Source organism: Sinohyriopsis cumingii, chromosome 14, assembly GCF_028554795.1.
Source record: "Sinohyriopsis cumingii isolate HCF-2022 chromosome 14, ASM2855479v2, whole genome shotgun sequence".
NCBI classification, from domain to species: domain Eukaryota; kingdom Metazoa; phylum Mollusca; class Bivalvia; order Unionida; family Unionidae; genus Sinohyriopsis; species Sinohyriopsis cumingii.
In genome coordinates, this window is record NC_142974.1 from 111,459,005 (window position 1) to 111,477,653 (window position 18,649).

Here is an 18,649-nt window from a genome sequence, read left to right on the forward strand (position 1 = left end):
AAAAATACTCAAAATGTACTTCATAATGTTTAAATCATGCCCATCAAAGACTGACAAATAAACACTACCTGTCCTTATAAAATGCATATTTCATCCATATCATCAAATAAATAAGTTAAAATATACATCAGGCATACAACATTCTAGTATTTTAACCATGCATTTAGGTTCTATAGTTACTCAATTGTGCACATGTCTGAAATGGCAAGCTCTTCTGTACATGAAACCAAATTTCTCTTGCATTACTCTGAGCAAGTTATCTATTTCAACCATTAGCCACTGTCAGCTATCACCATCCACTGGCAGCCTGGACAGCAAGATTGTCAGCCTAATGCCACCAAATTACTGAATGGGCTATTTGGATCATAAAACTGAGGAATACAAATCCTAACATTACTTCAGTACATAATATGTTCTCTCTGTTGAAAGCCATCATCACTTAAGAGCTAGCTTGATTAATTATAAAATAGTTGTGAAAAAAATTATTATCCAATATGTGTTTTCATTTGGTGTTATGTCATTTAACAGTCACAAATACACCGTAGTCCACAGTTATGATATCACAAATACAATAAATCCGTGTTGTATTTGACAATTTCATGCTAACAAATTATAATGCTTTAATGTTGAAAATAAAACTTTACTGTTAAGCTATCCCAATTCCACAATTTGGAAATTTTCAACAAGAAATTTCAAATGGAGTACCCAACAAGAAGCATGACACAATCATCTTGCAAAATTTTCCTTGTCATGATCTGATCAATGAGGTCAACACCAATTATGCGCTATTCTATCCTGTCATGACATACATCTATAGAACATTTCATCGTAATATCTCCTGTAGGTATACTGTCCCTTGAAAAGTTACGGACCAGACACGGCAACAGTTTCAACCTGATATTCAGACATGATATAGAATAACTATGTAAAGCTTCATTCAAATCTCTCCAAGGCTTGCTAAGTTATGGGCCTGACAACAAATTGTAATGGATTACAAACAAATGGCTGAATGTAATGCTATAATAATACCATAATGGATGTCATGCCATACAATAGCAGATGAATATGTCAAAAATCAATCTTTATGTCTGTGCATCTCTCAATGTGTCAAATATCTATTTTACATCTTACCTGTATAACTTTTCTACAAACTTCCAGGCTTGAAGTTAGTATGGCCAACCCCCCAGCTGCAGCCCTCACCAAAAGTTGATCTTCTTCTCCACAATACAAGGTCCACAGTTTAACCCTTTCATTCTCACACTCAAATAATTTTGCCACCTAAAGCAACAACAAAAAAGGAGTCAACATTGCAGTCAAATTATAAACATAACAGCAAATTATAAACATAAGCAGGTACAAGCTGGCCTGCAAACATGATACCTTGCATTGGACATTAGTGTGTTGATTTGAATTTATATTTGCTAACATAGGCTGATAAAAGTGGTGTATTTTAACATACCTGAAACTGTAAACTGCTGACTATAATCTGACTCTACAGCCCTGTTTGTTTGTACTCCCCTAACTGTTTCAAAAACGAAAACATTTAATTTGATAAAAAGTGCACAGAACTAAGTCAATTGAATCATTGATTTATAATTTCTAACCTGACTGTGATCAGAATGGCACTAATACTGACATCCACTGCACCTTTCATGCTTAACAGACTTTCCATACTAAAACGGTGCCATATTGCATACACTGTGGGCTAGTTTATTTCCATCAGACAACATAAGTACACATTTCATCCTGTTCGGTAACTGCCTGATAATTCTGTAAATTTTATATCACTTTGCAGACATGAACAATGAAATGAAACTGCATGTTAAATCCATGGAAGATGCAAATGTGTTGTCATTCTTGTCTTTTGCTTGATTCGACATTGTAAATATCGGAAGCAGATGACATTATGTATGTACATCTGTAGTCATGCACAAACCGCTTTACTAAAAATGGACTTGTCCAGGAACTGGAAATTGATCTCAAGCGTATCCACCTATTGCAATGAAAACTTCCGTTAAGCATGAAACTCGTAGATGATGATGTTGTTATTGACACCCTGGTGGTAATCAGGTTAGAATTATAAATCAACGAATGAACTGAGTATTTTCTGTGGATTTATGTTCTTGTTCATGCTTTTCGTTACTGGAATTGGCAGGGGTGTACAAACACAACCGGGCATGTATATTTTGACTATAGCCAGAAGAGAAATATATATATCAGTTTATTCAACAAGGAACTGTTTGAATTTGGAAAATACTGCACGGCCAAAAAGCTAACTTTGTGATGTAGATATCAAGAGACAAAACTGTGGCCATAAGGCTCCTTAGATATCAAAACCAAGAGACAATACTGTGATGACACAAGGTTTTTTGTGACGTAGATATAAAAGAGAGATTTTTATCAAGAGCCTGCCTTGTTTATTTAGCTAGGAAGAAAAAGCCTGAAAATATGAAATATTTGAACAATGACTTTAAACTAAGGCATGGCCAGGGACAGATATTCAGATGGACACACACATAGACAGCAAAATGATCGATACACTGAGCTTCAATCAACATGGACTCTGAACACAATAACACTTTTGTTGACTCTGTGCATGAAATTCTTAAAGATGTGCTAAAGTGAGATTACCAAAATCTCCTATTTTAGAAAATAAATTGATTAATTTGCTTAGCAGGCAACATGTCTAAATCTGTTTTGCCTGTAACTCATCTTTCATTTTTAGTTGTATCGGTGTAGGTGGTATTAATATCACTTTTTACATATATACTGGCTGTATCATACCATGGAAATGGGGTCTAAAGTGTCTTTCCCCAAGAACACACTAAGGCAGCCATTCTGGTCTGACTGGGGTGAATACTGTGCCTGTGACCCTTGGATTACCATGGTTCACCGATCTAAACATACGACACCTATCTAATAGTGTCCTATTGTCATATAATGCAGGAAAGTTCCTGGTATGAACATAAGGCATTTGTCCTAGTGTCCTATTGTCATATAATGCAGGAAATTTACTGGTATAAATGTCATGCATTTGTCCTAGTGTCCTATTGTCATATAATGCAGGAAATTTACTGGTATAAATGTCATACATTTGTCCTAGTGTCCTATTGTCATATAATGCAGGAAATTTACTGGTATAAATGTCATACATTTGTCCTAGTGTCCTATTGTCATATAATGCAGGAAATTTACTAGCATAAATGCCATGCATTTGTCCTAGTGTCCTACTGTTATATAATGCAGGAAATTTACTGGTATAAATGTCATGCATTTGTCCTAGTGTCCTACTGTTATATAATGCAGGAAATTTACTGGTATAAATGTCATGCATTTGTCCTAGTGTCCTACTGTCATATAATGCAGGAAATTTACTGGTATAAATGCCATACATTTGTCCTAGTGTCCTACTGTCATATAATGCAGGAAATTTACTGGTATAAATGTCATGCATTTGTCCTAGTGTCCTACTGTCATATAATGCAGGAAATTTACTGGTATAAATGTCATGCATTTGTCCTAGTGTCCTACTGTCATATAATGCAGGAAATTTACTGGTATAAATGTCATGCATTTGTCCTAGTGTCCTACTGTCATATAATGTAGGAAATTTACTGGTATAAATGTCATGCATTTGTCCTAGTGTCCTATTGTCAAATAATGTAGGAAATTCACAGGCATAAATGTCATGCATTTGTTCTACTGTCATATTATGCAAACAATTTACTGGTATAAACATCAGGCATTTGTCCTAGTGTCCTACTGTCATATAATGCTGGAAATTTACTGGTATAAACAACATGCATTTATCGTAGCATCATGTAACACTGGTGATTTACTGATATAAACAATATGCATTCATCCTGGCCAAATGTGGCATGTTACTTACCTCCTCATTCATCACCATATTACACATACATTCCGTGGCTGCCCGTCTTATCAACTCATGCTCTTCATACATGTAATGTTCAATCATGGGAACGCCTTTGTCGGTCACAATATGCTGTCTGAAAACAAAACATTTTTAATGTTAATAACAAAATATTCAATGGCATCAAGAACGATATCATCTGCATCTAATTAATGCTCCGTATTTTCTGTCTACTATACACCAGGGCTGCCACTAGGATAATTTGTCAGTGGGTCAGACTGAAGCGCTGTATATTTTTAAAGGGTCAAAGACAGCAAACAAGGATAAATAGGAATAGTTATGTAGCAGGTCAGATATTATAGACAGAAAGCCAATCCAGGAAGTCACTTGGATACAATGTATATTATTGTAAAATACAATGAGCAAAAATAACAATGCATTCATGATTTTGTCAAATTTATTGTTTATGATACCTGGAAATACATTTTGTTCTGCAGCACTTGATGTAATAAAAATGGAGCTTATACATTTCATTTACCTGTTGTTTTTCTTATAAATTCACCCCTCCCATCCTCAAATTCCTTAATTGTTTTGTTGTTGATAGGTATGTGCTTGTTACTTGAATTATTGCTATCATTTGAGTTGTGTAAAGTACTTTAGGAAGTGAGTCACCAGTATCAGCAATACAACCTCAAAAATCAATTATTATGTTTGCCATCTGTGACTTTCAGAGGATGAGTGTCACAATCTGCTAACAACATGGGTGGAATCAAACTATTCAAATGCCAAATTTGTTGCCTTTAATGAAAATGTAACTTTAATGTTTGATCAGCTTTGGTGATAACAGCAACTGTTACTGCCAACAGAGCTTAGGCCTGTCTCTGCAATTAATTAGCACCAAAAAAAAGCATAGCCCTGCCAGTGAAATTTTTCAGTAGCAAAAGATATAGTTTATCAATGAAATTCAAGAGTGCCAACAGAACATAAGTCTCTGCAATTCATTATTGGCAATACAGCATAGCCTGTTTATGAAATTTGTCAGTACCAACAAATATAGTTTTATTTCTGACATACATTAGTGCCTACTGAGCATTGGTCTGACTCTGAAATTTATTAGTAGCAACTTAGCATTGATCTGTCTCTGAAATTGCTTAGTGACATCAGATGATAGTTCTATCTCTGAAATTAGTACCAAAAGAGCATAGACCTGTGTCTAAAATTCACAAAAATACTGTTAATACACAACTCAATACCTAAGTTCACAACTATCTTTCTCTGTCCTAAGGCAAATGGATTTTGAGTCATGTTTCCATTACATGCACTGCAAATACATACAACACCTTTCTTTGGTGTCAATTTTTATGTGCAGTTGTTAATGTTAGCAGATACTACCTGGCAATGTAAGTGGAACCAATTTTCAATCAGTGGTAAATTACTTGTACTTCAACCAATGAAAATGGATATTTGAAACAATGTTCAACATGTATTTTTAATGTGGTATATCGTCTTTGTTCCAGGGGCATGCTATCCAAAAACATACCTTACGGCCAGGTAAGCTAAAGACTCAACAGTATGCAATATTAAAAATAAACTACAAAAAAGAATGGGCAACTAACAAATTTAGCACAATTAGGCAGGCTGTATTTGGATGTTTGATTCTCACTTGTGAATTTTGCTCCCTACAGAAAAGATGACATCTGTTTTGTAAAACTCATGTCCCCAACTGCAGACATAAAACTCCAAGCCAAAATGTTGAAAAATTGTAAAATCTCTAAAAACTGTTATCACAATCTAAAAATTACATCAGGTCAGGTCATCAACATATATGTACAAATATTAAATGTTGAATGGTCCATGTATATGCAGTTATTCAAATTAAATATTAGATTTTGTTCTAAAATTTAATACTAACATAGTTTAACCAAAGTCTATTCAATCCTGATTGATGAATGCTGTGCATCTCAAATGTCATCAAAAAAACTTCCCAACATTGATTATTTATTGCTATGGACATTTACAATGGTAGCTGATAGTAAAATGGGTCAAGAAAAGAGGACCTTGGGTCCATCATAACAAACAACAGGGTAGCACAAATTGTTTTCAGAACATGTGCTGCTTATATTTTGATATCACAGAACACAATATTCAATCTCGTTTGTACTGAATCTCACCTTAAAATTTACCTCATCCAAAAATACACACATACTTTAACAATGATGGTTGCCATTAAATTAATTTTTGCAATATGTGTTTCTCAGGGCATGCAAATAATGACCTTCCAAAGAAAATCAAAATAAAGTGAATAATTGCCATTTAAAGGTATGTGTAATTAAATTTTATAAAACTACACCCATTACTGAAATAGGTGGTGAATGCTTACATGATTTGCATGACTTGTACTTTTAAAAATTTCATTTGTCAACTTCAACTGGTATTTGCTTAATCATCCTAACCAGCTTTTCATAAAAAAGAAAGTCAAATTAAGAAAAGATCAACAATGTCTAAAGAAGAGTTCCATGAATGGATTGATGCTCTACTGGCCTTAAGAAATTTTCTGGAATCCAAGTTAATACAGTTCTTTCTTTTTAACTGCTGTTAACATGGCTACCATGGCAGTCATACTGAATGTAAGATAACACCATTTTCATTTAGAACCAACTCTACATCATAATAAGTCTTTCTGAAACCACATGTGGATATGATCATCATTCAGGAAAAGTAATGATAACAAGACTGTCAAGAGAGCAGTTGTAGTGGCCATTATTGGATGTCAGATTGGTATCATTTTTATTTAGTTGTACTACCACACACCATAATAAGTCTTCTGGCAAAACCCCTACATTAATATGAATTTCCATTTAGGAATTGGAGTAGCAAGATTTTTTTAAGATGGCCATTGTGTTGGCCATATTGGGTGTCAGATTAGTATTATTTTCCTTTAGGAACAACTGGATATAATAAGAAGTCTTCTAGCGAAAACCTTATATCAATATAACTTTCCATTCAAGAGAGGCAGCAATATTAAGATTTTAAAGTTGGCAGCAATGGTGACTATATTAGATGTCAGATAAGCACCATTTTTATTAAAGACCAACAATACATCATAATGAAACTATCATTGAAAATCCCATGTTGATACAACCATCCATTTTCAAGAGAAGTGACAATAAAAAGATTATCAATATATCCAGTGGTGCTGATCATGGGTGTCAAGCATCACCATTTTCATTTTCATTTCATCACCAGACCTTGGAATGAATGCTGTATAAAGTTCCATGGCATTCCAAGAAGAAGTTGTGTTAATGGCTGAATGGATGATGGACAACAGGTTATTGTTATATTTGGTTTCAAATGACACACAAACACCAGGTAAGGATCCTACAACTTTATGTAAAATAAAGCAAATATCTATAAAAAAATTTAAAAAAACACCATTACCTAACAAAGTACATAACTGCTTGCCCTCTCCCTTAGTAAGGGTTTGAGATAAGGGATTTTATTTAACATTTAACATGGGCATAAGCTGGCCCAGGCTGTTATCCATGGGAAGATAAACAACAGAACAGTGCTTATTGACAGTCTCTGGCATCAAATATCCAGAATGCTAGTTTTAATGTTCTAGACAACTATCACTACTAAAAGCTAGAATCTGATATGCATGGAGAGTGAAAGTATAGTGATAACAATAATTCCATAAGCTCCTTTGATCTATGACAAGTAGAACCCCAAAAATGTGCTGTTATGGACTTAAAATTCTTAAGTAGCTTTAGTGAAATACCTTCTTGAGTTGTATGGATATATGGACAGATGAATGGATATGACAAAATCAAGATGAACATGCTGCAAACAGTGAGGGTATAAAAAAGTGGCATCATGAGAAAAGAAATAAAAAAACAGAAAAAATTAACATCGTATAACCTACCTGACAGAATCTGATATAGATGACAGGTTGGTGAGTGCCAGCAGGCACTCAAAGTTTTGCAGCCCTGTTCTCTCTATGTGCAGCAGCTGTAACAATGGACGTACCACTTCATATATCTGAAATAACAGATAAAATCATAATCATGTATATAGTGGATGAGTGTTTATTAGATTTTAAATTCATGACACAAGTTTAATGTCATTAGACATAATTACTGACGTTTAATAAATTGAATATATTTTGCAAATTAGGTTGAGATTTTACTTTTACCACATGACAAAAATCTCTACCACTGACCCTTGATGATAAAGTAGATTTGTGCTTGTAAAATATACTCCAAAATTATGCCCCAGTTGTAGACCACACTGTCTGGTTGTAGGTTATACCATCCAAGTCTATAACAATCAAACATTTTAGAACAATATGAACAATTATTGTAAATCTAACCATATCATCTTTGAACATGGATACTGAATTTTACTATATACCTCAAGTGGCTTTTGCTCATTTGTATTAGCAAGAATTTGTCAACAATTTGAAATATTCCTTGATGTTGATGCTTTGGATGCTTTTGGGGTTTAATGTCATTTTTCAGCACATGATAACGCTATTTATGACGGCCAGTATATCTGGTGTAAGAAGAACTCAGTCAAATCTGGGAAGAACCACCAACCCCACAAGAAGCTAATGGCAAGCCTTCTGACATATCCACGCTGGACGAGCTTGAGACTCAAATCCATACAGGCATAGGTGAGATGCCACAATCTGTACTGGCCAGCTTCTTAGACATAGCTGTAAACCCATAGTACAGAAAAACTGACTACTTATGAGACAAATATTGATTTTCAGGAACAAATACTGATTTTTAAAACTTTAATGCATATGTAACTATTTACAACATCTACAACCATCAGTAAAGTAATTTACTTAATTATTTCATGTCAAAGATGCATATGTTGCACTCTTACACCTTTTGAATAGGCACTCTATCATTCAGGTGCAGATTCAGAAGGTGCAAGAATGCAACACACACTAAGGCACAGGCTGTTTACATAAGCTTTTTCACCTTGTTTTTTTTAATCAAGATCAGTTGAATGTACCATCTTTCATTGATGATCTGAATTCTGTGCAATTTTTTTTTTTTACTGAACTGTTTTCATTCTAGCACAAAAGTAATAATCTGTAATTTTACTGTGTGGAAGAAGTGAATGAAATAAATCACCAGCAACACTAGTAACTGAGTAAGGTTTATTACCAAAAGAAATTAAGTAAACCGACTTGCTGCCATTTATAAACGTCACACGTTCAGGCTGAGTTGTTGATAATGAAGCAGCAAGCTGATGTTTATTATCTTTCTCATGCTGTTTTATGTCATTAGTGCCTTCATGCCCAATAGCAAAATCACAATTACACAGTTTGCAAAGCACAAGGTTTACTTCTTCATTAGATGATTTCACAAATCTAAACAGAATGACAGTTGTCCTTCCAGTAAAGGTTTCTTTTCTTTGCTGTGGAAGATTCTGAATCTTCTGCTTGCTTTTAGAAGTTGAACATTACGAAGATGAGAAACAGTTATAGTGGCAAATGTTTGCGCAATCCAATATGGTGGTTAAACACTGGCATGGTAGCCTCGATTTCAAATGAATCCATCATGTTGTAGAACTCTATATCTATATATCCATGCAATAAATTTACTCTCAAGAATGGAACTGGTGCCCATTATAAACAGAAAATTGCAAAGAATTTTTAATTTAATTCTTTTACTAAAAAACTGATTTTTAACAAGAAAAACTTACAGCCATATAAAGGTCAAAAATATGGGACAAATAAAACTTGATGCAGTCATGGAATACAAAATCAAAGACTAATTTTTGCATAGTTTTCAATTAATCAATTCCATGTGTCTATTTCATGGATAACAGTTATAGCATGTTAGGGAAATGAGTGGGCAATTACTGGAATTTATGGCAATGAGTGGGCAACTACTGGATTCTAGTGTATTGAGTATGCATCTACTGTTTTCTTAGGGTATTGAGTGGGTAGCTACTGGAGTTTATCATAATGAGTTGGTAGCTACTGGATGTTAGGGCATTGAGTTAGCATATAATGGGTTTTTGGGTAATGAATAGGCAGCTACTGGATTTAGGGTATTGAGTGGGCAGCTACTGGATTTAGGGTATTGAGTGGGCAGCTACTGGATTTAGGGTATTGAGTGGGCAGCTACTGGGTTTTAGGGTATTGAATGGGCAGCGACTGGATTTAGGGTATTGAGTGTGCAGCTACTGGATTTAGGGTAATGAGTGGGCATCTAATGAGTTTTAGGGTAATGAATGGGCAACTACTTGACTTCAGAATGATGAGTGGGCAACTAATGGAATTTAGGGTACTGAGTGGGCATCTAATGGATTTTAGGGTAATGATTGGGCAGCTACTGGGCTTCAGAGTAATGAGTGGACAGTACTGGAAATTAGGGCAGTGAGTGGGGCAGCTACTGAAATTCAGAGTAATGAGTGGACAGTACTGAATTTTAGGGTAATGAGTGGGCAGCTAGCTAACTCCTACTTGTCTTTGTACATTGTTCTAAGAGTGATTTGATCTGTGATTATGTAATCATAATGGAGGCTTTCAAGCTGAAAATCTTCATCTCTGGGTACAGTGCTTCCCATGTTAATGCCATTTTTGAAAGCCATAAAAGTTGAGTGCCTTAAATTCATTGGCACAACAACACAGCTGTATACAGAACAACAAAAACATAATAAATAATGCAAATTTATGTAATTATTGATTTATACTGACAATGAAGAAAACTTGATATCCTAAATAATGTGAAATCATGTAGGAAGTAAATGCAGTATAAATGAAATATTCAACAATGTTTAAATTAACACTTTTCTACATAGCATGCATCTTATTTAAAGGGTTATTTTTGCAAGACGTACGGCAAAATTGTAAGGGTTGGCAGGTCTGTCATACATGTTTTACAAGACAAAATAAATTAATCAGGTGACATGAACAGTGTTTATCAGGGTCATCCAAACAGCTTGTGTGAAAATATGGCAGAGGTAATGAAAAGTACTTTTACTGAAATATGATAGGTGTCAGAAATAGCTTGCACTGAAATTATATCTGGGCATCCAGATGTAAATGTAAGTGTGAAAGGATTTAGTAAATGTAATCCATGACTGTATATAAACATTATAGTGGCATTAAAATATTGGGCAACTGTATTATAAAATATTGGCAATTTTCGGAGCTATGGCAGCTCTATTAGAACTTACTCTCTGTCCTGGAAAGGCAAGGTTTGGATCTAAGGTGATTGCAATCTTAGCCAACGCCTGTGCTGCTATATGCTTCCCATTATCTGTGTTCTTGTCAAGTGCGAGACTTAAAAGAACCTGGTAAAAAAAAAATACAATGAAAACTACAAAACAGACCTCTCAAACAAAACTAATTAATATTTTTTATAAAATTATTTTAAATTCTGCAAAAATTTCTTGACAATGCAAAATCAATATATGATCTTGCAAATCACTATATTAATAAACTTATCAAACTATGAAATTATGAAGAAACTGAAATTTAATTATGATGAGGTATGTGTTTTTGTAAACAAATCTTTCAAATGAAAAATGTATCATGATAAAAAAAATTGTTTACAATCTAGTCTCATTTATATACCATGTTTAACAAAGAATGTGAACAATAATTTCAAAATCACTAAAACTTGACTCAATTAGCTTAAAATGAAGTTTATTATTAAGGTCCTGAAAATATTATCTGCAAACTAATAGTGAAATTATACTATATATGCCTCCTTTTCTGAATACTGAATTTTCATATCATGCTAAAATTTGCTATTTTCCAAGTCAGATGAGACACAAGCAGCTTGATGGAGAGAACTGCTTCTAAATTTAGATCAAATCTGTCTTGACAATCTTTCATGAACAAATGCTGAATATTGTAAGAAAATTGGCCAATCATGCTTCTACAACAAATTTCAAACCCAGGCACTTCTTTATGGAACTAAAATCACCTTCACCTAAAAATATGATTATCTTTGTGAGTTAAAAGACAAATTTCATCCCTGAAAGGTTCCATATACACTGTGATCCCACTACAGCATGGTCTGTTATAACACAAATTCAGATAAAACATGACTTTGGCACATCTCATGAAATTTTATATACATGTATTTTTCTCATACACATAAAAAACATTTTTTTCTTCTTAAAAGGATGACAAATAGCATGTAAAAAGTTAATTATTATTTTGGCAAGAGATCATATATCAATTTGACAATAAAACAACTGTAGTGTGACTCCCAATTTTTTCAAATTTCACAAATATCATGAATGTGTGTGTTTTGGACTTTTAATGTAGCTTTAAAAAAAGGTTCAGTCTTCTCACTACAATGTTTGCAGTGTGGCAGGTTATAGTGATGGCTAGCATCGGGGCATCATGCCACAGACATGTAGCATCGTTTACCACCCAGTCACATTATTCTGATACCAGGCCGACCAGTCCTAACACTAAACTCTTAATGCTGTGCACTTAGCGAGGCAGCTATTATATTTTTATAAGTCTTTGGTATGACTTAGCCAGGGTTCGAACGAACAACCAAGTCAGATGTTCCAACCACTAGGCCACCAGAACGGTCCCAATCTCATGAAGTTTTATGCCATTGGAAACACAATTATCTGAAACAATGGCTGAACCTTTTGAGAACACTGATCTTAGTTTATTGTTGAAAATGTCAGCTCATAAGTGTTAATCTTATTATTACTGATCCAGCAAAAATAGAATGATTAAGTCATTTTTTTTGTGTGCATTCAATGCATTGTGTACACAATGGTTCCTCAAACAATATCAGACATAAGTTTGTTTTTTAAAATGCATACACATCCAAAAACAAAACAATGCAATGGTTATTACAAGATTCTCATCTGAACTTATAAATTAATTAAGTACATTGTTAATCATCAATGTCAACTGCTGAGCTAAACCTTGTTCAACTTGGGGCAACGATTTATCATACACTAAAAAATGAAAGCCACTAACATGTGCATGTGTGGTTTGGATTTTTAACGTAGCTTTAAAATAAATTTGTTCAAATTGCTACGATGTCTGCAGTGTGGCAGTTTATAATGATGTCTAGCACTGCGGCATCATGCAGCAGACATTATCCTGACACCAGGCCAACCAGTCCTAACACTAACCTCTTAACACTGAGCGCCTAGCGAGGCAGCTGTTAGTATCATTTTAGTAAGTCTTTGGTATAACTTGGCCGGGGATCATACCCACAACCTACCACATCCAAGGCAGATGATCTAACCACTAGGCCAGTGGAGCGGTCAACAACATGTGCACATGGCTTGGAGGTGTTGTTATATGCAAGCAGTTGATTTCTTAATAATGTCATCAATTCCTTATAATAATGACCACATGTTGAGTGACACTTATTCTTGATGTAGTCATTCCAACAAACAATTCTAAGTGTTAATTAGAGGACATGTACAATGGATAATGGCACACAGAACCAAAAGCTTTTACTGCTCAAGAGAAAATTGAAGCTCTGGATAGAATTAAATGTTAAACAATCACAATTATGATTGACTCAGCCAAGAGCAAACATGACAAGTAACAGAAAGCAGAAAACAATTTTGTTAAAAATATTTTAAAACAAATTATTATTTGCAGAGAAGAAAATTTTAGCAGTGTGAATTTATGTAGACACTGTTTACTGACCATGGGATGTACTAAATAAACTGTAAATAAGCTTCATCTGTCATTAAATAATTTTGCTTCATTTTAGCCTACTAAATTCTGACACAAAATGTGACAAAATAATTTAATATTTTAAATCTGTGTGTATATTTTTATGGAAATACATCTCTATTCATGCTAAACATTCAAAATTTTATATATGCAATCTTGATAGTTACCACATATGTATTTCTCATATAATATACTGTAATTTTAGATGGAAACTGTGCAAGTGAAGCATATCTTTGCACCCCATTTTGTTATAATCCCCCAGCCAGCTATTCATTTAGTATATGCATCATTTTCTTCAGTTGTCTGGTTGGTTGTAACATGGTTGGTTACAAAACATGGTCAGGTTCTATGAACCCCAACAAATTTAAGTTAAAGCTGGGTCACAGTGTATCTTGGTAGCTGGTGGCTGCTACTATGTCTTTGAAGAAAAAAATATGTCTTTGATTGAAACCAACAAAGTTTTTAAAACAACTGATTCAATTCATACAAAGTTTCAAAATAAAAGAAAATTTTGCTTCAGAAAAAGTAAAGTAACTATCAATTGATGGCAAATAATGTCATCGATAGAGTACAGGTATAGATTTATTGTCATTTAGGTGTTTGCTAATGCTGAATAGTGAAACCTTGACTGAAAATGCATTATCTGCACCTTATGTGTTAGACAAAAGTCAAACAAAAATAAAATGTAACCTTAATAACAATACTATGATGTAGTCCTTGTTACCTTAACTCCTCCTTGTTGAACAATAAGCCCTCGGAGATCTTCCTCTACAGCCAATGTCAAAAACACTCTGCAAATCAGAATAAATGTGTATAAAAGTTGGTCTATATGTAGCGGTGTCCTATCATAGAAAGCTGTCAACTGGCTTCTATACCATGTAAATCTGCAGTGTTAGATTCCAAGAAGACAGAAAAGTAAAACAGCAACATGATCTAAGAAGAGAACCTGTATCGAAAATAGTTTATTTCATGTAAATAATTTAAAAATATGGATTACATTATTACATTATTTTGGACCATATTATACATTATAACACTATGTGAACTACATTATAGCAAGTATTTGAATTACATTATAACCTTAATTTGGACTAGATTATCAGATATTTATATAATGTTATACAGCTGATTACACTACAACCTTAGCTTGGATTATAGTATAACATTAAATTGGACTACATTATCACATTAAAACATTAATTTGGATTACATTATTACATTAATTTGGATTACATTATAACATTAATTTGAATTATTAAATTAATTTGGACTACATTATACATTAAAATATTATGTGAAATACATTATAACATTAATTTGGATTACATTATAACATTAGTTTGGATTACATTATTAGATTATAATGTTAATTTGGATTACATTATAAAATTAATTTGGGTTACATTATTACATTATAACATTAATCTGGATTACATTATTACATTAAAACATTATGTGGACAATCTAATAACATTAATTTGGATTACATTATTACATTAATTTGGTAATTTGTATATTTTAAAAAAACATAATTTAAAAAAAAATCAAGCAGCAAACTGACAGCTAGGACATGGTTTAAAATCAGCAATATCAACTTTGTGATTTAAAACTCTAGTTTAATTGATGCTACCAATAAGAGCTGGGTACTCTCCAGGGTTTCATCCAAGATATAAACTAATGGCATTAACACAAGTTTTATCCTGATATCATCTAACAGTATTAGCACAAGTTTTATTCCGATATCAACTAATATTATTAGCACAAGTTTTATCTGGATATCAACTAATGGTGTTAGCAAATGTTTTATCCCGATATCAACTAATGGTGTTAGCACAAGTTTCATCCAAGACATAAACAAATGGTGTTAGCATGAGTGTCACTCAAGTCTGCTGGTGCTAGCAGGAGAGAACATAGGTATACTTACTGAAAGAGAATACTGGCAAAAGGGTTGTTGAAATCTTAGCTTTCATGTTACAATTTGTTCTTATCACTTATGTAACTATTTGATCCAAAAGACTGATTTTGTAATTCAGCTGGTAAACACTAATTTACCTAGACACTAGTTCTCTGCTGTTTCCACTCTCAGTGTTGCTAAGGGCCACTAATGCATTAACAACTCCAGTTGCAGCAAGCTTGTGAACACGCTTCTTCACATAATCTGGTTTGTCCTGCACATAAGAAACAAAATGGTAAAAATGAGTTGCATGACATGTGATAATGAGCTCATTATCCTAATATGAGATTTCACTTCTGAATATCTGAACTAAAATGGTTGCTGAAAATACCATACAAAATTATGCATGTACAAAAGGCCAAACTAATAGAGAATTTAAATAATGCAATGGCTCTACAGCTTGTATGAAAAATAAACAATTTACAAGTGACTTTAGAAAAGATTTTAAAAAGTCCTAAGGGCAGAACATTTCCTTGAGGATGACAAACAATATTAAACTGTATGTACAAGAAATAAGAATATCAGAACTATAGCTAGTAGTGATGAGCCCATTCCAAATGGCCCCATCCGCTTGTAAATGGCCCAACCCACTTGTAGCTGGCCCAGCCCGCTTGTAACTGGCCCAACCAACTTGTAACTGGCCAAACCACTTGTAACTGGCCCAACCAACTTGTAACTGACCCAGCCCCTTGTAACTGGCCCAACCAACTTGTAACTGACCCAGCCCCTTGTAACTGGACTAGCCCCTTGTAACTGGCCAAACCACTTGTAACTGGTGCAACCAACTTGTAACTGGCCAAACCAACTTGTAACTGGCCCAGCCAAACCACTTGTAACTGGCCAAACCACTTGTAACTGGCCCAACCAACTTGTAACTGGCCCAGCCCCTTGTAACTGGTCCAACCCACTTGTAACTGGCCCAGCCCCTTGTAACTGGCCCAACCCACTTGAAATAGATTCAGAAGGACATTAAACATAATAACCTCAGCTGGAAAACCAAAGTCACCAAAGGGCAATAACTCTTCCAACTGATGATATGGAATGCTGGAAATTCAACTTATTCAATATCAGGTGCATAACAACTTAGGCCTAAATTATATATATATATATATATATATATATAATGTTATACAGCTGAATGCAAAGTCAGGACAATGGAAAACTAATGGCTGTAACTCTTTTAAATAATCATGTGGAACACTTGCTATTAAACTTATTCAAGGTCTCAGCCATATAAGGCTCCATGCTAAATTTGGCTGAAATGCAATAAAGTTGTAAAATATTATCCAATGCAAACAAAAGTCAGTAGTATGGCAACCAGAGGCCATTATTTTTTGTAAATGATGTCTTCACACCTTCTTAAAACTATATACGGAGCTGTCTATAGTGTAATTAGTCTACTTAACCAATCCAACAGACTGATTGCTTGGATTGGCTAATTCTCCATACAGCAACTGTACCTCAACTAAGAAGTTTCCCAACCTGTGAAAATTCCAGTCAGAACTCAATCAGTTTAACTTGTGATCAGTTCCATAATACAGGTAAAACCAATTATAATGCTATGCTTGGGGTCCAAAGAATAACATCGCAATTTAAGCAGGATGCGTTAAAAAAATTTGTTATTATTTTCACCCTAGAAAATATGCATTAAAATTTCAATGTCATCAGTTTTAACAAACCTCTTGATCAAATATCACTTGTTTTGTTTGCTGGGTTTCATCAGATATCAAATACACTTCAGTTTTGGAATTTATACATGCCAATATGGTGGAAACGGTGCATGGTGAAGTTAAGGCAACATTAAACACAGTGCTAGGATTAAAAATTTGCAAGGGATACAAATGGTTGGCTTTTCCAAAAGCATGTATTCAGGATGTTAAAAAGAGGTCACCTTAAATTAAAAAATGGGAACCATGCTGCCATCACATTATAAGCATAATCACATCATAATGGGTTTTACCTGTAATTCAATTATCATTTTTGTTTTTCTCTGACCGAATGGCAACTGAATATTCCAAGTTTTTCCCAAATTTTGAACAATATTTGGAAAATTAATGGATTTTTCTGAATGGAGAACTTTTCTATAATCTCTTCTAACCTTTTCCCTAATTTCCCACTACTGTGGGAACAGTGTAATTCATGAATAAAATAACTCAACAAAATGAACGAAAATCAGCATTCCAAAGCACATGCTGAATTCACAGCTGTGCAATAGTAATGGCATTATCATGCATCTCTATTGTTCATCATTCAAAACCCATCATATAAATAGGATAACTGGTCACACATCCCCAGTCTGAATTTTCCTCATAAAGATCACTTCAGACCAAAATGTGTGCCGTAAGAATGCAAGGTATAAGTTTTTGGACTGATGCATAACGAATAATTGTATAATAATAATAATAATAATAATTGTAAACATATATCTTTATGAAATACATATAACAATATAATATTAATGAGGACTTTGTATAGAACCTAATCTTTAGAATCTCTAAGCGCTTTACAACATTGAACAACACCTATAAGATAAAAAAAACATATACTGATATGATTACAAAAACAAACACCATGAAATTAGAAAACATTAAAAACATGCTGAAAATATTTAAGGTAGGAAACATTATGTCTTTAAGTTTGTTCTTGCAGTCGAAATAAGTGAGTTTTGCCCTGCAACAGCAATTGCAATGGGTTTTCATCAATAATCCCCATGGTTTTAACTGTATATTCTTAATTCTGTACTCAACCCACCACCATATTGTGACCCAGGGGTCATCATGAAAATTCTGTTTCATATGTGTCTTCTAAGTTATGGTTCCAGTTTGAATTCTTTTTAAAATGTTTGAAAATATTACATATGAAATTTTTGTACATGTAACAATGTAACATTCATGTACTCACCCCACAAGGCTCAAAGCCCTAAGAAAACACCCCCTGCATATGGTTACCATAAGTCATAGTAACCACAAAGTTTCATGGCTTATGAGACCTGATGATGGATGGATTGACAGGTAGGCAGACATAAGTAAGGTATAGCAGTATACCAAAAGCTCTTTCAAAATGGATGGTGATAGAGAGTGTGATGGCCAAAAAGATGGAACAAACAAACACCAATAATACTATGGCA

General features: G+C 33.9%; 1 protein-coding gene across 1 annotated transcript in view; it reads right to left on the reverse strand.

Moving 5' to 3' along the window:
- LOC149784604 (protein unc-45 homolog B-like) overlaps positions 1 to 18,649 on the reverse strand; it is a 68,775-nt gene that overhangs the window by 8,425 nt on the left and 41,701 nt on the right. Inside the window, exons 15-20 of the mRNA XM_089932657.1 lie at positions 15,621 to 15,736; positions 14,293 to 14,359; positions 11,072 to 11,188; positions 7,794 to 7,909; positions 3,890 to 4,007; positions 1,132 to 1,278 (exon numbers count right to left, since the gene is read on the reverse strand). Of these exons, the coding sequence (XP_089788783.1) occupies positions 1,132 to 1,278; positions 3,890 to 4,007; positions 7,794 to 7,909; positions 11,072 to 11,188; positions 14,293 to 14,359; positions 15,621 to 15,736 (681 nt within the window). The remainder of the gene's footprint in view (positions 1 to 1,131; positions 1,279 to 3,889; positions 4,008 to 7,793; positions 7,910 to 11,071; positions 11,189 to 14,292; positions 14,360 to 15,620; positions 15,737 to 18,649) is intronic.